This window comes from Berghia stephanieae, chromosome 8 (assembly GCF_034508935.2).
Source record: "Berghia stephanieae isolate SIO BIC M18660-M18661 chromosome 8, UCSD_Bste_1.3, whole genome shotgun sequence".
Taxonomy (NCBI): Eukaryota; Metazoa; Mollusca; class Gastropoda; order Nudibranchia; family Aeolidiidae; genus Berghia; species Berghia stephanieae.
In genome coordinates, this window is record NC_088367.1 from 10763836 (window position 1) to 10783620 (window position 19785).

A 19785-nucleotide genomic window follows, 5' to 3' on the forward strand; every position below is an offset into this window, starting at 1 on the left:
TCTTATTAAACCTACCAAAGATTGTAAACTTACTTCAATGAGATCATGAACTTGATAGCAACATGCTTTCCACTTCTGATCTTTAAAACATCCAATTCCGTTACACACATTTTATAATTCACTGATATTAATATATATTAGAAAAATTAAATTGATATATGATTTTGTTTACAATAAAAAAATTGAATCATATAAAAATCACCCAAATTTTTATTTCGTAATTTTAAATATCCAGTCAAAAAAAAAAAAAAAAAAAAAAATCATTGGAAAATAAATGGACCCAGAAATTTCTATTTTAAAACAGGAAAATTTTAAATATTATATAATATTCGAATGTCAAAAATCACAGAATATACGCGTGTTCTTATTTCACAGTGACAGTCCATCACTGTCAGATTGAGTGAGAAATTTGTCCATTTGTCGTACCCTTCTCCCCATTTTATCACTTCTAACTCGACTCTAAATCTTTTAAAAATATAATGATGATAATAATAATAAGTATAGATAAATCACAGGCACTAACTCATTCAATTCACTACAGATGAGAATAACCTTTATCAATTAATCGAGGAGTCATCGACACATTGAAATCGCTAATTCAATTAATAATTCTTTTTTTTTTTTAACATTTTCAAAGTCAAAGATCAAATATCAAGACAATACATTAAATTTGCCCTCTCTCACTTTTTAAATCATTTTTAGATAATTAAGCTGAAGAAAGCAAACTCTAACCATAGTTTTACAAAACAGTTTAATTTACGAGTCTTTTTGTGTCAATCTGTGATTTAAAAAATCGACCTTGTGACAAAAAAAACTCATAATAATCTTTGACACAACCTTTTAATAATAATATATAACTGCAAACTCCAAACATTTTCACACACAATAAAATAACAGCGATGTGACTCCATCTTCAACGCGGCTCATATTTTCTACTCGTGCTCATCACTAAACACACACACACACACACACACACACACACACACACACACACACACACACACACACACACACAAATGCACACATACTGTTCCCACTTTTCTCTCTTTTTGTTCATTCTGAAGTCACATGACATTTCATTTACTCCTCTCATAATCACCACTCCTCTCTCTCTCTCTCTCTCTCTCTCTCTCTCTCTCTCTCTCTCTCTCTCTCTCTCTCTCTCTCTCTCCAGCATTTGAACTCAAACCCACGAGTCGACCCCGCCCCCATCCCCGCCTGCATCTGGATTGTGATTGGCCAATCGTGGAGAGGAGCCGCTGTCGGGTCCATAGTGGTCCAGCCTCCGACGACTTCCCTTGTTGACTTGGGCGTACAGGGGTTCGTTTCCTCCTGAATAGCTGTCGCCTGGGTAGGGGTTAGATGACTCACCCTGGAAAATGAAAAGGAAAACAAGAAATGCGAGTTATAATTTTATGATTAGTCATTTGAAAAGTCAAAGAGTCAAATGTGTTATAACATCCCCTTTCCTCTTTGCTCCTATTACAAATACAGGTCTGATTAAACGTTTTGTTTTTGTTGTTTTTAAGGGTTTCACAGCGCTTGCAACACATTAAGGTCATATGTGCGGCTATGTGGTCTTGTAGTATGACACTCGCTTTCAGATTGGAAGGTCCTGGGTTCGAGCCTCGCTCGACGCATAGTTGAGTCCTTGGAAAAGGCTCTTTACTCACATTCTCTCACCGTTCTCAGGTGTAAAATGAGTACCTGGCCGTTAACAGCATTGTCTCTGTATGGAAAAAATTGTAATATCGCCTAACAGGCGTTATGTCACGTCTTACAAGTTACGTGTTGCTGTTAGTCAGGGACCCCAGTCATTACCTGTCATCCAATTTTTACACCGTTCATTCAACAACCAATAAATATAATACAACCATCTCCATTCTTCCAATCTTCATGAGTGAAGGTGGACATTAAAGGAAAGGAACAACAAATGAATCTTTATACAATGACATTTAAAAAAAAACCCAAATGAAAACAAGAAGAACACAACTTTAGTGGATATTGCGCTATATAAAAGTCAATTTTAAAAAGTTTTAAAACTGCTAAAGCGTACAGGTGAGAGTGCCGGGAAGAGTGGGACTCTCCCAGCGGGGGGGGGGGGGGGGGGGGGGGGAGTGCTTGATGATGATGATGAAAATAATGATGAATGGGGAAAGAAGGGGGGGGGGAGGGTAGAAGAGGGCTTGATGATGATGATGATTTTGAAAATAATGACGATGGTATTGAAAATGATGATGAAGATGATTTTGAAAATAACGATGACGATGGTATTGAAAATGATTATGATGATGATTTTGAAAATAATGATGACGATGGTATTGAAAACGATAAAAACTGCTAAAGCGTACCGGTGAGAGTGCAGGGAAGAGTGGGACACCCCCAACTGGTGGTTTGGTTCTGTGGGGCTGAGGCTCGTCCAGGGGAGCGTATCCGGCTCCAAAGTCATTCATGTGGATTTCCTCCTGAGGATGGAATTGGATAGGGGTTAGAAATGTGTTGAATGGGGAAAGAGGAGGGGGTGGGGGGTGGGGAGAGGGCTTGATGATGATGACAAAGACATTGATGATGATGACGATGATGATGTTGATTTTGAAAACAATGATAAATGGGGAAAGAGGGGGGGGGGGGAGGGCTTGATGATGATGATAATGAAAGATTTTGGAAATGATGACGATGACATTGAAAATGATGATGATTTTAAAAATAATGATGAATGGGGAAAAAGGGGGGAGGGGGGGGGAAGAAAGAGGGCTTGATGATAACATTGAGGACGATGATGATGATTTTGAAAATAATGATGATGATGGTATTGAAAATGATGATGATGACGATTTTGAAAATATTTGACGATGATGGTATTGAAAATGATGATGATGATGGTATTGAAAATGATGATGATGATGAAGGTGGTGATTTTGAAAGTAATGATGATGATGGTATTCAAAATGATGATGTTAACAATGATGATGATGGTGATGATCAAAATGATGCTAGTAAAAATGTGAAAATATTGAAGTGGATAGGGATAACTCAGTAGTAAAACAAACATACCGGTGGCTGTCGACCCCTTGAATAGTTTCCGTCATCTGTTAGAAAAAAGGGGGGAAAAAAAGTACTTTTTTAGTCCAACATGTACCCAGTGCCTCCCACAAAGGCGTATAATACTGAACAGGAAGTCAAGATTCAGAGAGGATGTTGTATATTTTATTTTGAGGGTGTTTAAAAAAAAAAAGTTATATAGTGCAACATTCACTAAACATGCTCAAAACGCTTTACAATGGATCCCTGACCAACGGCAACATTTAACATTCATGTAGAACAAGTCATGATGCCTGTTAAGCAATATTACAATCTTTTTTTCAAAATCAACAATCAGCTACAAGCTGTGATAATAGAAAAAAAATACTAACTTATTATATTTTGTGCAGCTATGTGGTCTTGTGGTATTAACACTTGCTTTCAGACAGGACAGTCCTGGGTTCGAGTCCCGTTCTGAGTGGCCATTATTTGAATCCTTTCACTTACCTACCGTACTTGTAAAATTGAGTATCTGGCCATTGATTACATTGCCTCTTGTCGGAAAAAAAAAAAAATGTAATTTCACCTAACAGGCATAGCGTCTCTTCCTACAGGTTAAGTTAAGCCTTGTTGTTGGCTAGGGATCCCTTGTAAAGCGCTTTGAGCACGTTAAGTGGATATTGCGCTACATCAAAGAATGTCTCAAAGCATAAGAAAATCATTAAGGGGTTTTCATATCACATCCCATGTATTCGTGTCATCACACAAATAACTTACTTACTATCCAGCGTCGTCCTCATTGACGTTGGCTGCCCGCACTCTGCGATGACAAAAAACATCAACTTGAGTGAGCTTTTATATAGCGCCAATATCCACTAAACGTGCTCAAAGCGCTTTACAAAGGGTCCCTGGCCAACAGCGACACAATGTGTAGGACGAGACATGACGCATGTTAGGCGATATTACAATTTTTTTTTTCGGACAGAGACAACGCTGATAACGGCCAGGTACCCATTTTACACCTGAGTACGGTGAGAGAATGTGAGTAAAGAGCCTTTTCCAAAAACTATGTGCTGAGAGAGGATCGAACCCAGGACATTCCGATCCGAAAGCAAGTGTCATACCAAGAGACCACAGAACCGCACAAAAAAATCTGCCCATTTCCTTCGTCTGTTGACGGTATCGTATAACACAAATAACAAGAGAGAAAATAAAACTCTTATAGATAGTTTGAAGTTGACGTCACTCAGGTCATTGTTATTGTTTTTTGCCATCCGCGTTTATGAGTAATTCTCACTAAACTGTATTAACCAGACTATAAACGATAATGGTTACACACAGTTTTGTGCGTTAGCCAGTTATACTTCCAGATGGCAATGTTGTGAACTCCTTAGCCAAGCGCACACACACTATCTATATAAAATGACCAACCTCTTTGGTCGTGTATGGAAGCTGTGCTCCGATTCAGATCTCCTCGAAATCGTTCAGATGGAGTTGGGGTCATTCTAGGGTTGGCAGTACCGTAAAAACTTGAATTGGGATTTTGTTGTTGCTGTTGCTGCATCTGTAAATAGGATGGGGGCTGGTGGTGGGATGAATAAGGAGATGGCTGGGAAAAGAGAAAAATAAGTTTGCATCACCTTAATATTAATATAATGGTTTTTCAGGGATTTATGACGCTTGCGACACATTTAGGTAATTTCATTGCCAGTTAAAAAAAAAAAAAGAGGGGGGGGGGGGATTAGATAGTAAAAAATATAATTTTAGATTTACAATTAAAAAGTACACAAGAAAAGTAAGACAAGGGGAAATGGCACAAATAGGGAACAGATGTAGATTCCAAGAGCACATCATCAGTGAATTTAGTTTGAGATCGCCTAAAAGTCTCGTACAGACAAGCACAGAACCCGACTGAGAACAACACAATCAAATGATTACATTATACATTTAAAACAACAACTCGACTGAGAGCAACACAATGAAATGATTACATTATACATTTAAAACAACAACTCGACTGAGAGCAACACAATGAAATGATTACATTATACATTTAAAACAACAACTCGACTGAGAACAACACAATCAAATGATTACATTATACATTTAAAACAACAAAAACAACAATACCAAACAAAGTGATAATTAACAATGAAAAAAAATATCATCTCCCAAAACTATAACTATAAATTTGACTGTTTCCCTGCCATCCAAGGACTCTGTCCAGGGAAAGGACAAAACTAAGTAATCTCATTCCAAGACAAAGACAGAAAGCGCATTGGATAACAGATATGGGGGGGGGGGGGGGATATAAGACACAGTAAATGACCTTCCCACCCCACGATGGGAGGTCAGGAACCCCATCCAGGTTTCATTGTTACTTTAATATTCAAAACATAACATGAACAATGACAGTGTGACACAATAGTATTGGGAGGGGGGGGGGGGGTTTAACATTGTTGGACAATATTTCACGTCATTTTTTGAGATTTCCATTACAAAAATAAGCACATAAGGTATTGGATTAGTCCTTTGGAGCCATTAACCTTATGCCCATTGAGCCCAAGTTTATTTCCATTTCCTCATACCGTAAAACAGACAATAGTATAGCAATTGCTTGCTATCCTATGGATAGGATGCTGGTCTACTATTGAAAAGTACTTTCCACAAGATCTAACAGACCCAGCTACCCAATCACTGTTGGGTGGACAGGGGGGGGTCGGAAAAAAAAAATAATCTTGACTTCATCTGTGATCGATCTCAATCCCTTTGGGTGTGAAGTGACTGCTCTACCAACTGAGTATCAGGATCTCTAAACTGCCGGGAAGGGAATCATTAACTCAATCCTAGAGATTTTTGCTACTTTTCAAAATTAGGAAAAAATGTATGAGAAATAAGCATGTGCATAGACAATTTTATTCAAATACCATTACCATGTATAAATTAAGAACGTTAGCTTTAATACTACGCCTATAATTTGTCTCAGAAAAAAGTAACAAATAGGATGGGGTAAAAGTAACCTCGGGTTTACTACGGATATGGTCGGTGTTAGGGTTGAGATAGTTGTTTTGTTTTGTTTTTGAGGGTTTTACGGCGCTTGCAACACATTAAGGTCATATCAGCGCCAGTAAAAAGGAAGAAATGGATAGTAAAAGTTATAGAATTCATTAGAGCACCAAGAAAAGGTAGACAAAGGGAATTTGTTCAAATAGGAAACAGATGTAGATTCCAAGAGCACACATCAAAGTACTTAGGTTGATCACCTAAAGTCATCCAGACACAAGCAAGGTCCACTAAGAGGAATACACTCAAATGTTACAAATCAATATAACAGTAATAAAACATAATACAGTACATAACATAGAGTGATTTACAGGTAAAGTATCATCTCCAAAGCAATAACTATACATTCGATGTTTCCCTCTCAACCAGGTAGGACAAAACCCAAGCATTCTCACTCCAAGACAAAGACAGAAGCAGTTGGAAAACAGATATAAGTAAGGGGATAGAAGACACAGTATGTACCTCCCTGCCCGCTATGGGAGGTCAGGATCCCCATCCAGGTTGAGAGAGTTGACTTTCTACGTAATACATTTTGACTACTTTGAAACAAAAAAAATTTGTGACATTCTGGGGAGGGGGGGCAGCATGGCTCAGTGGTACGGTCTTTGCTTTGTACCCGAAAGGTGCCGGGTTTGATCACCAGCTGCTGCGCTGTGTGCCCTTGAACAAATCACCTCACCCTAGCTCAATTTGCGGCGCTGCACACTGTGGCTGATGCCTGGATTATTCCAGTGTTCCCTTGGAATAGATAGACCCTAGAGACAAATTTCCCCTATGGGATTAACTCACTTAACCCTAACACCGACTATATCCGTAGTTTACCCGGGTTACTTTTATCCCAATACCTATTTATTACATTTTTCTGAGACAAATTATAGGTGTAGTATCAAAGTTAATGTTTTTAGTTATTGCATGTTAATGTTCGAAAAGTAGCAAAAATCTCTAGGATTGAGTGAATTAATAAAGGGAATTTTTTTTTTAAATTTATATTTTTATATATCTTTCAGTGTACCTACCTGTTGTTGATGAATCTGATGAGGCATAGCTTGTATTCTTTGTGTGGAGAGGGTGTTGTCATCGTAGCCTTGTCCTGAGATACCCTGACTGGAGATGGGACGGCTGAGGGTGTTGTAGGACGGAGGCATGGCTCCTCCCCCTCCGACCCCACGACCCTGACTGCCCATGGTGGATGTGTTGTGAGAGGAGCCCGACATATCCGGTGGCCGAGATCCTTCTTGTCTGGAATTTTCAATGAGGAAAAAAAAGGTTTTGGTTATTAAATAATTCTACAATTGTAATCTTGAATTCAATGAGAAAAAGGTTTTGATTATTAAATAATTCTACAATTGTAACAGTGGATAGTGTTACACTAACCCTCTCCTTACCATTCAATGAAAATCGACACATTTGTTGCGATGCAACCAACAGTTTTCTCATTCTGATATCCTTTGTACATAACAAATTATAACATATAATAATAATAATAATAATAATAATAGATCTTTATTGTCCATAAATGTGGCAATTTGTCATTTAGTTACACTTGCTATAACGTTATATGATAACTATAGTATTGAACAGATATTTCACTCATACTTATTCTCTCTCTCTCTCTCTCTCACACACACAACACACACACACACACACTCTCTTCTCTCTCTCTCTCTCCCTCTCTTTCTTTCACACGTGCGATATATATTTCACCTTCCGACTGATAATGTCACGCACTGACACAAATGAAAAGCAATGCAAGACAATGACGAGGACACACTCAATCTTTTGAGTTTTTGGTGGCACTTAAAAAACCCGTTTTAGAGGGTGGGAGTATTTGAAATAATTAGATGAATGACGACCTCATCAATTCTTATTGCCGATGGTTAGCCAGATGCTCTCATTGGTCACTAGCCAACAATTTTCTCTCTATATATTTTTTTTTTAAAGACACCCCCTCCCCCAGGTAACGTGCATCTTTGTTCTTTTTGTTTTTAGGGTTTTACGGCGCTTGCAACACATTTAGGTTATATCAGCGCCAGTAAAAAGGAAGAAAATGGGATAGTTAAAAGTTCTAGAATTACAATTAAAGCACACAAGAAAAGGTAAGACAAAGGGTAACTGAGAACAAATAGGGATCAGATGTAGATTCCAAGAGCATATCACCAATGTACTTAGTTTGAGATCACCTATAAGTCTCATCTTGACACAAGCACAAAATCCAACAGAGTGGAACACACTCAAATGCTTACATTATACATCCAAAATACCTATCAAATATAATAATACATAACAGAGAGATGATTTACAAGGGAAAAAAATGCATCTCCCAAAACAATAACTATGCATTTGACTGTTTCCCTCCCAGCCAGGACTCCGGTAAGGACCAGGAAAAAACCAAGTAATCTCATTCCTAGACAAAGACAGAAAGCATGTTGGAAAACAAATTTAAGGGGATAGAAGACACAGTATGTATCTCCCTGCCCACTATGGGAAGTCAGGAACCCCACCCAGTAACGTGCATCTTTGTTTATATAATAGAAATTACATATTCCACAGGCATGACGGGCAATGAATTCACAATTTATAACTTTGTCCAGAAACTCTCTGAGAAAGAAAAAACAAAAACTAATGATAAATGAACCATCATGAATCCTCACCTGGGAGTTGCTGTAGACGTGGTGAAATCGGCCTGGTAATATTTGAATGCTGCATACTCCGAATGCAATGACTTGTACGTCCACATGGTTTTCAATAACTGAAAAATAACAAAATTTATTTTTGTTTTGTTTGTTGTTTTTAAGGGTTTTACGGCGCTTGCAACACATTTAGGTCATATCAGCGCCAGTAAACAGGAAGAAAATGGGATAATAAAAAGTTCTAGAATTACAATTAAAGCACCCAAGAAAAACTAAGACATACGTGGACTGGGAACAAATAGGGATCAGATTAATTTTCTGTGACCCATCGTTTTAATAAGGTTAAAATGTCATAGTGAATCAAACTCTGATGATTATAATTAAGGTCTCTGTTATGAAAAATGAAAAGGAAAAATGATTGAATTTGATAAGGAAAAATGATGAGGAAAAATGATTGAATTTGATAAGGAAAAATGATTTGTCTTTGATAAGGAAAAATTATTTGTCTTTGATAAGGAAAAATTATTTCTCTTTGATAAGGAAAAATTATTTCTCTTTGATAAGGAAAAATTATTTGTCTTTGATAAGGAAAAAAGATTGACTTTGATGAGAAAAAATGATTTGACTTTGATAAGGGAAGAAAAAAAAGACATTTGATAAAAAGAAGAGAAAAAAAAGTAGTCCTTCAACCCAATGGAACTGGAATTTTTCCTGGTTCCTATGACATGAAAAGGACAATAACAATTGCTTACTAACCTTTGGAGTGCTCTATAGGGAATGAGATTAGCGGAAGAGTAGCGTCCCCTGATTGGAAGTCACGAGCGGAAAAGTTATTAGAGAGAGAACGTCATGTTGGTTGTGCGGCATGAGACACTTCACCGAAAGCGAAGACGAGAGAGACGCATGCGCAAAACCATTTTGACGTTCTCTCTGTAAGGTGACGTCCAATCAAGGGTCGCTACTCTTCCACTAATCTCATTCCCTATTAGCTGAACTATTGGAACTCTGGCGTTTTTTAAATAAAAAAGATATGGCTAACCCCCCCCCCCCCTCCCCCTCCTAAAAAAAAACAAACAAACTGTAAATATTATTAAAACTCTATAAGTGACAAGTCTGCTTATAGCTTTTTACTTGTCTCGACTTACAGTGGATGTGAACTTGAGAGTACGAGCCAAGTAACGTCTGTCAGAGGTGTTGATGTGCATGAGGGATGGGAGGCCGTCTTCTATCAATGCCCTGGTTGGTGGATGGAGACATCAAACATTAAAAGATTAGAGCAATAAGGATTAACAGACACATAACACCGCCAAAACCAACTGTCATTCTCCCACATCCAGGCTACGAATTTTAATTTGTGGCGATAAAATAAATTAAAAAAGTAATTAATATCATTTAACCCTGTGATTTAATATTTGACATTAATAATGGTTGTCATCTAACAAAGATGCCAATCTCCATAATCAGAAATACGATATCTGAAGGAAAAAAAAGTGTAATCTCAACAAACAAGCATGGTAAATAATTTTGACTTTCTGAAGATCCTAATAGACACATCCACCTCTCTTCTCTCTCATCTTTTTCACTTCTGGTTCTCTACATCTATCTCACAATAATTGGTCAAATAGAAGACACTTCTGTAAAAGCGTTATATATATATATATTTAGAAAGAGAGAGAGAGAGAGAGAGAGAGAGAGAGAGAGAGAGAGAGAGAGAGAGAGAGAGAGAGAGAGAGAGAGAGAGAGAGAGAGAGACAGACAGACAGACAAACAAATAAACAACTCACATAGCAAAGTCCTGGTTATCTTTGACCACCTCGTACAGCGTGGCCACAATAGCACATATGGTGTCATCTGGCATGTTGTTACGGTTATCTTTGGGCAGTCGGACGGCCAGCTGACGTATAGAGTATTTACCTGAAACACGACAGGACAATGAATGATGGACAACGAAAAATGTGGCAAAAGGACAATTTTTAAAAATAATAAAATTATACCCTTCCACCACATCATAAGATATCATTGCCTAGGCATTCCATGAAGGAATATAGATATTTCATCAAACAAGATGTCTGATGTCAACAGGAATCACCCATGTTGTCCAAAGTGAACAAATTGAGGGTTAAAAAATCTTGCCCAATGAGATTAAAAATGAAAGTGCCCGAAGTGGAGCTTGAACCCAGGACCTTCTGGGTCAAAGTGCAATCAATGCCTTAACCACTCGACCACTTCAACCCCAGGACAATGATTGAAAATAAAGGCAACAATGTGATCTAATTGAATTTGAGAACCCTGTTATTAAGTCCCCCCCCCCCCCCCCCCCCCTTACCCAATGGCTACTTGACTTACCTATCAATTCTTTGTTCTTTACATCAATGGCAAGATTGCGAAGGGCTGTGGCAGTGGCACAAAGTACTCTGTCCGACTCGGCAGACAGCAGATCCACCATCAACGGAAGCCCTTTCTCCTTTCTGATCATCATACGACTATCCACAGCCGGCTGTTGAACAAGACCAGATATTCACAAGCTTATTTGGAGACCATTCATACTAAGATTAAGTTGGGGTTTTTGTTTGATTTTTTGTTTATATCAACATAAGAGTCTCAAAAGTTAACGGCCGCTTGTTAAGATATTCTCAATTTCATTTGTATGGCACATTTGCCAAGGCCTCAAGGCAAAATAATATAAAAGAAGTCCCAAAATTTTTGATCATTTAAAAACAGACTTGACTTTTGTCTTTAAAACAAAATGTGTATCACTTCAACTTAATTTTTTTTTTTTTTTTTGTACTGATGCTCAATGTGAAGCGCATCGAAGCTTCGGCATAAGCGCTATATAAAGGTACATTTATTATTATTATTATTATTATTATTATTATTATTATTATTATTATTATTATTATTATAATTAATATATTATTATTATTATTATTATTATTATTATTATTATTATTATTATTATTATTATTATTATTATTATTATTCAAGTTCCACTTAAAACTCAAACCATTTCCTTCCCATCATCCTTACCTGCCAGTCGCATGCTGTCAGATTCTGGATAGCGCCAGCTGCTGCCTCGAGAGTGATGGGATTGGTGCATTTACGGAAGAGAAGGGAGTAGAAGTTGTGTATCTCCCCACCCCAAAGAGCTCTGTACTCCATCGACAATGGGGGGAGGACTGGAGGGGCCCTGTAATGATGAAATCAAAATAACCCGTATGTAACAACAGCCATCAAAATCACAACTTAACTCTCTCGAGTTCATCCACATTGAAAATCGAACAAATTTGTTTGATTTTCCATGCATATGAACTCGAGAGAGTTAACCCTCTCCTAACCACCTAGAGCAAAATCGTCACATTTGTAACGACACAATATACAACATTTTTCTTATTCATATTTATTTTGTACATCACAAACTTTGAAGAATGATCTTTGTATAATTAATAAGAACATAAAGTTGTTTTGTAGAAAGCTTGTTTGAGTTTAAAAAATAAATTTTTCTGCTGGGTAAGCCTGCCACTTTGGGAAAATACTGAAAATGATCGGTAAGGAGAGAGTTGAACCAGTAAGCATCGACCAGAAAAATAGGATGAAAATTCTAAATATTTGATCATACATTCCTTTTTTTTCCTTCTTTTTTTAAAGAAGTATTTTGTATGCATGAATGAAAAATCAAAGTATTCAATTGATATTTTAAAAGAAAAACGTTACTTTTGGAAAATTCAATCATTTAATTCATGTTGCTATAGTCTTGTGGCACGGAGATCAAATCCCTTCCATCTTCACCCCCGATCCTCGACCGTTGTATAAAGGTAACACACCATTCCGACCCCAATACCGCGGTGACGGTTTTAATACAACACGCCTTTTCCTAGTAACACGCGCGTCAGTTGTAAAAACGTAACACAGACCCGACCTTGGTTCAGATAAAAATTCAATTGTGTTCTTTATGAAATAAAAGCAGATATTTGATTGGTTGATATTATTAGTTTCATCCAATCAGCAAACAGTTTATTTAAGCTGTTTGGGTTGAGTATGACGCTAGTTATTGACGTATGAAATGACGCGATCAAACCCGAGTGACGCGATATGTTAGCTACGTCATTCAAACTTGCTAGGCAAGTACTGGGAACCGGTCGTTATTTCCGGTTGACCCCAATGCGGTAGAAGGGTTAAGACAAGCATTCAGAGTGTGAATCTCTTGTCATGTCACATGTGAGAAAAATACTCCTTCAAAACCATAAGATTCATGACATTAATCAAACAATAACAAGTTGCTCTTCTTTTATCGCTTAAGATTCGTTTGAAAAGCGGCACTAATTTACCCAGCGACCTCATCACTGCTAGGGGGACAGAGAATACATCTAGGTGTCAAATGTTATCATAAATTTACCATAAATTACAATAAACGTGCTTTCAACCCTAGCCTGTGTAAATGTGTACAATGGAGAGCCAAAATGAGTAAGATTTTGAAAAAAATGCGTAAAATTCTGAAAAAACGATAATTAGCACCAAATGTGATAATGTGCAATTAGACCATACTAGCAATTATATAATCAATATTTAAAATAATGAATAAGATTACACTTTACAGATGATAAATAGTATCAACTTCCAAATCCATGTAAACACCTGATGGGTCAAGAAACATATAGTGTTTAAGTACACCAAAAAAGTGTATGAATGCTAAAAATGCTTTAATAATAGAAATTTAAGGATGCATACAATCCTCAGCAAAATGTGTACATTGAATGAAAATGTGTAAAATTTTAACGTAAGGTTGGCACCACTGCACAATACTTACACGTTAGAAACTTTGGGGTTGTTCTTCTGCTTGGCTTTGCCTTTGTTTCCAAAACATCCGACTTCCCCTGTGGATATTGACAAATTTGAATTTAGACAAAAATAAAAAAAATGATTTGTCCAATGTTCTGATTTACATACAATGATATTGGTGGCCCATTGATCTGGCCTCTGAAGAAAGCGGCTTTGCAAAAGGCTACTTCAGAGGTTAGATTAACGGGCCATCGATATGATTGTAAAAAAAAAAAATGGCCAAAATAACTTTATAAAGTGTCATATCCAATAAACATGGCTAAAACAGTTTACAACGAGTCCCTAGCCAACAGCAACACTCAACATATATCTAGGACAAGGCATGATGATACTTGTAAGACAATATCACAATTTTCATTGACAAAGACAACTTTGTAAAAGGATTCAGGGACTCTTTCTACATCTGAGTGAGTGCAGTGAGAGAATTTGACTAAAGAGCCTTTTCCAAGCACTCAATTTTGCCCTGCAAAGGTGTAAATATTCCTAAAAAAAAAACTTGATAATAAAAGCAGGTAGGCTATTCCATTCATTAAAAGAGAAAAAAAGCCAGAGTTTATCCCGATTTTTATAGTGTGAATCAGACAATGGCAATTGCTTGCTATCCTTTGGATAGGATGCTAATCTATTATTGTAAAGTACTTTCCACAAGTCTGAAAGTGAATGAAAGAGAAAAAAAAAGGTAGAAAAAGACTTCTTCCCAGTGATAAGCCCAATGGAGCCAGAGTTTACCTTGGTTTATGTAGCGTTTGACAATACCCGTTGTTTGCTATCCTTTAGAAAGGCATTTATAGATAGTATGCGCTTGGCTAAAAAAAAAGCTCACAACATTGCCATCCGGAAGTATAACGGACCAACACACAAAATTTTGTGTAACCTTAAACATTTATAGTCTGGTTAATGCAATTTAATGAGAATTACTCGTAAACACAGCTGTTTAGTGAGAATTACTCGTAAACGCAGATGGCAAAAAGCAATAACAAAGACCTGAGTGATGTCAACTTCATACTATCTATCTATTATGGAATGCACACGTTAAAATACTCACAACATCCACCAATACACAAAACTATATGTAAATTGAACGTTTAGTCTGATTGATAGCATTTAGTGAGAACTACTCATAAAAATGGTTGTCTAAAAACAATAACAAAGAGCTGATTGACGTCAATTTCATTCCTTCTATAACAGAACAAGAGTGGTTAGAGAGAAAAAAAAATCCACATGTCGACAGTATACCTTTATTTCCTTTCCCGGCACCGGTCTGTTTCTCAACGGGAAGACTTCGCTTTTTGTAAAAATCTGGTTCCACCACTTCCTGTATCCGATAGGACAGATTACGCAGGATGCAAACCGTGTTCTCAATGGGTTTACTGTCTAGGTCAGTCGACTCGTCTCGGATGGCGATTCTCAGGATGTTTATCAATGTGTTTACTAACCCTTTACATTCCCTTAGCTGTTTTCTGGCCTCAAAGCCAGCAGAGCTGACATTTCTGTGGAGATAAAAATGAATTTAGTTGTATAAAAGTAGTAAAAGAGAAATTCTTTGGATGAAAGCTATTCTACCTTAGCTATATGTGTAAAACTCCTTTTTACGACTGTTAGATTAGGACGTTGTTGGATAAAATAATCGTGTGAATATAATAGACGGAGAAGAAGAAGAAGAAGAAGAAGAAGAAGAAGAAGAAGAAGAAGAAGAAGAAGAAGAAGAAGAAGAAGAAGAAGAAGAAGAAGAAGAAGAAGAAGAAGAAGAAGAGGAGGAGGAGGAAAAGAGGTATATTCTTGTAGGGTATCCGAATCCTTAATCAAACTATTGAATTCACTCCTAGCCCCTCTTTCAAGACAACAAGCCAACATATTCAATTGACAATTCTTCACCAACCATAAGTATTCAGCCAGTAGGTAACGTACCGACATATTTAATTTAGTTGACAATTCTTCACCAATCCTAAAGTATTCAGCCAGTAGGTAACATACTGACATATTTAATTTAGTTGACAATTCTTCACCAACCCTAAAGTATTCAGCCAGTAGGTAACGTACCATCATATTTAATTGATAATTCTTCACCAACCCTAAGTATTCAGCCAGTAGGTAACGTACCATCATATTTAATTGATAATTCTTCACCAACCCTAAGTATTCAGCCACTAGGTAACGTACCATCATATTTAATTGACAATTCTTCACCAACCCTAATGTATTCATTCAGCCACTAGGTAACGTACCATCATATTTAATTGATAATTCTTCACCAACCCTAAGTATTCAGCCACTAGGTAACGTACCATCATATTTAATTGATAATTCTTCACCAACCCTAAGTATTCAGCCACTAGGTAACGTACCATCATATTTAATTGACAATTCTTCACCAACCCTAAGTATTCAGCCAGTAGGTAACGTACCATCATATTTAATTGACAATTCTTCACCAACCCTAAGTATTCAGCCACTAGGTAACGTACCATCATATTTAATTGATAATTCTTCACCAACCCTAAGTATTCAGCCACTAGGTAACGTACCATCATATTTAATTGACAATTCTTCACCAACCCTAAGTATTCAGCCACTAGGTAACGTACCATCATATTTAATTGACAATTCTTCACCAACCCTAAGTATTCAGCCACTAGGTAACGTACCATCATATTTAATTGACAATTCTTCACCAACCCTAAGTATTCAGCCACTAGGTAACGTACCAACATATTTAATTGATAATTCTTCACCAACCCTAAGTATTCAGCCACTAGGTAACGTACCATCATATTTAATTGACAATTCTTCACCAACCCTAAGTATTCAGCACTAGGTAACGTACCAACATATTTAATTGACAATTCTTCACCAACCCTAAGTATTCAGCCACTAGGTAACGTACCATCATATCTAATTAACAATTCTTCACCAACCCTAATGTATTCATTCAGCCACTAGGTAACGTACCATCATATTTAATTGACAATTCTTCACCAACCCTAAGTATTCAGCCACTAGGTAACGTACCATCATATTTAATTGACAATTCTTCACCAACCCTAAGTATTCAGCCACTAGGTAACGTACCATCATATTTAATTGACAATTCTTCACCAACCCTAAGTATTCAGCCACTAGGTAACGTACCATCATATTTAATTGACAATTCTTCACCAACCCTAATGTATTCATTCAGCCACTAGGTAACGTACCATCGTATCTAATTAACAATTTTTCACCAACCCTAATGTATTCATTCAGCCACTAGGTAACGTACCATCATATCTAATTAACAATTCTTCACCAACCCTAATGTATTCATTCAGCCACTAGGTAACGTACCATCATATCTAATTAACAATTCTTCACCAACCCTAATGTATTCATTCAGCCACTAGGTAACGTACCATCGTATCTAATTAACAATTTTTCACCAATCCTAATGTATTCATTCAGCCACTAGGTAACGTACCATCATATCTAATTAACAATTTTTCACCAATCCTAATGTATTCATTCAGCCACTAGGTAACGTACCATCATATCTAATTAACAATTTTTCACCAATCCTAATGTATTCATTCAGCCACTAGGTAACGTACCATCATATCTAATTAACAATTTTTCACCAACCCTAAAGTATTCATTCAGCCACTAGGTAACGTACCATCATATTTAATTGACAATTCTTCACCAACCCGAAAGTATTCATTCAGCCACTAGGTAACGTACTGTCATATCTAATTAACAATTCTTCACCAATCCCAAAGTATTCAGCCAGTAGTAACGTATCGTCATATTTACTTGACAATTCTTCACCAATCCCAAAGTATTCAGCCAGTAGGTAACGTACCGTCATATTTAGTTGACAATTCTTCACCAATCCCAAAGTATTCAGCCACCAGGTAACGTACCATCATATCTAATTAACAATTCTTCACCAACCCTAGGTATTCAGCTACTAGGTAATGTACGTACCTGATTATACCTGTTGAATTTCTACAGGCCGGAGACCAAATGACAGCATCCGCTCCCAAAACAAACCCACCGTATTTTGAAATGACCACATTCATCAACACGGATAAACCGTCTTCTATGATTGAATGCTTCAGATCCTGTCAAAAAAGGAGAAAAGAAAAAAAAAAATTAAGAAAAGAAAATGAAGCACTTGTTATTATTATTATTATTGTACATATTTGTGGTATTACGATTGTTGTATTTATTATGGTTATTAGTGGTATCAGTTTATTTTTTCGTTCCATTTACCATTTCTTTCCACTTTCGTGTATGTTGTCATCAAATTGTGTGATTTATTGGCGAAAGCCTAAGATTGAATAAACTTTGAACTTTGAACCTTTTAATTGTTGTTGATCACATATTATATGTATTGCATGCCATGTATATTGGGCACCTTGAGCTATATCGTAAAGGACAGGCGCTATATAAATAAATTACATTACAATTCTTATTATTCGTTTTCTTCTTCTTATCATTATTATTATTATGCCATCAATGGTTGATGCTCATACACATATCCGCATCGTCTTTCTTTAAAAGCCCATTTCCAATACCTTTAATATAGTGAATTAACCCGCTATTGTGTGTAGATTGTGTGTGTGTTTGTGTGTGTGTGTGTGTGTGTATGCGTGTTTATCAGAGTGTGGGGTTGGGGATGGAAATATATTATTATTATTATTATTATTATTATTATTATTATTATTATTATTATTATTATTATTATTATTATTATTATTATTATTATTATTATTATTATTATCATTATTATTATTATCATCATCATCATCATCATTATTATTATTATTATCATCATTATTATTATTATCATTATTATTATTATTATCTTATTATTATTAATTATATCATTATTATTATTATCATCATTATTATTATCATTATTATTATTATTATCATTATTATTATTATTATCATTATTATCATTATTATTATTATTATTATTATTATTATTATTATTATTTATTATTATTATTATTATTATTATATTATATTATTATTATCATTATTATTAATATCATTATTATTATTATTATTATCCTCACCTCACAAGATGACAAGTTCCATAGAACCCCTGTCACAGACTCAATGACGTCTTCATGGGTCGTTTTACGTAACAGGCGAATCAACTCTGGGATGCCGTTTTCATTTTTGATGGCCCTCTGGTGGAAAAAAAATATTTAAAAAAAAAAGGATTTAATTTTAGTTTGGTAAATTCTAAAAATTCAAAATATTATATAAAGAAATAATAAAATAACTTATTATAATACAGGATTTAATTTTAGTTTGGTAAATTTTAAAAATTCAAAATATTATATAAAGAAATAATAAAATAAATAATTATGCCCTTCCGCCACGACATCGTAAGATATCGTCGCCTAGTAGAGGCATTCCATGAAGGAATATAGATTATTCATCAAGATGTCTGATGTCAACAGGATTCACACATGTTGTCCAAGTGAGCAAATTGGGGGTTAATAATCTTGCTTAAGGAGAAAAAAAAGAAAGTGTCTGAAGCAAGGCTCAAACCCGGGACCTTCCAGGTCACAGTGCAATGCCTTAACCACTTGGCCACTTCGTAGGACGAGATGTGACCTCTTCTAGGCGATATTACAATTTTTTTTTTCCGGCAGAGAAACACTTAACGACCAGGTACTCATTTTACACCTGAGTACAGTGAGAGAATGAGAGTTTAAAGAGCCTTTTCCAAGGACTCAAGTGTAGGACTCAAACCCTGGACCTCCAAGTCTAAAAGTGAGTGTCATACCACAAGACCACATAGCCGGAGAGGGTTCGTCATGTCAGAGTAATACATACCTTGTTGTCGTTGTTGTTGCGGCCATAGGAAAGATTCTGTAAAGCACCACAGGCATTTTTATGGATGGAGACTTTGTCATGTGACAACAGGCTGATGAGGAGAGGAATACCTCCCAGACCCCTGGTGTAGGAAGAAATAGTAAAGGAGATGTAGTTGTTACAGTGAATGGCATAACCAGTCGGACAGTGAAAAGATTTGAACTGAGATATGGCCAAGTTTAGTTAGAAGGTCAATTTTAATCAAAAATGAGTTCTAGTCATAAATGATTAAATCAACCCTTTTTTGTACATCTTCGGGAAATATAAAAGCTTAATTTCACTTTTAAATATTTTTTACAGTTAGTCCCGAGTTGATAAAATATGAAATTGAGAAAAGTTGCTGGATACCTTTCGCATACATCTG

At 36.2% G+C, this 19785-nt stretch overlaps 1 protein-coding gene across 14 annotated transcripts in view; it reads right to left on the reverse strand.

The window, feature by feature from the left end:
- Positions 1-664: 664 nt before the first annotated feature.
- The window catches only part of LOC144978152 (uncharacterized), a 106575-nt gene continuing 87454 nt past the window's right edge, over positions 665-19785 (reverse strand). For 12 of the 14 annotated variants that reach the window (XM_078923834.1, XM_078923829.1, XM_078923838.1 and 9 more), the window contains 15 exons: positions 19383-19503; positions 18611-18727; positions 17511-17647; positions 14787-15040; positions 13519-13585; positions 11742-11901; positions 11061-11211; positions 10499-10628; positions 9860-9950; positions 8736-8833; positions 7101-7323; positions 4453-4630; positions 3055-3089; positions 2352-2465; positions 665-1372 (listed from right to left, as the gene is read on the reverse strand). In XM_078923834.1, the coding sequence (XP_078779960.1) occupies positions 1184-1372; positions 2352-2465; positions 3055-3089; positions 4453-4630; positions 7101-7323; positions 8736-8833; positions 9860-9950; positions 10499-10628; positions 11061-11211; positions 11742-11901; positions 13519-13585; positions 14787-15040; positions 17511-17647; positions 18611-18727; positions 19383-19503 (2065 nt within the window). In that variant the 3' untranslated portion in view covers positions 665-1183. The remainder of the gene's footprint in view (positions 1373-2351; positions 2466-3054; positions 3090-4452; positions 4631-7100; positions 7324-8735; positions 8834-9859; positions 9951-10498; positions 10629-11060; positions 11212-11741; positions 11902-13518; positions 13586-14786; positions 15041-17510; positions 17648-18610; positions 18728-19382; positions 19504-19785) is intronic. The other 2 variants (XR_013646474.1, XM_078923826.1) reach the window with 2 other exon arrangements.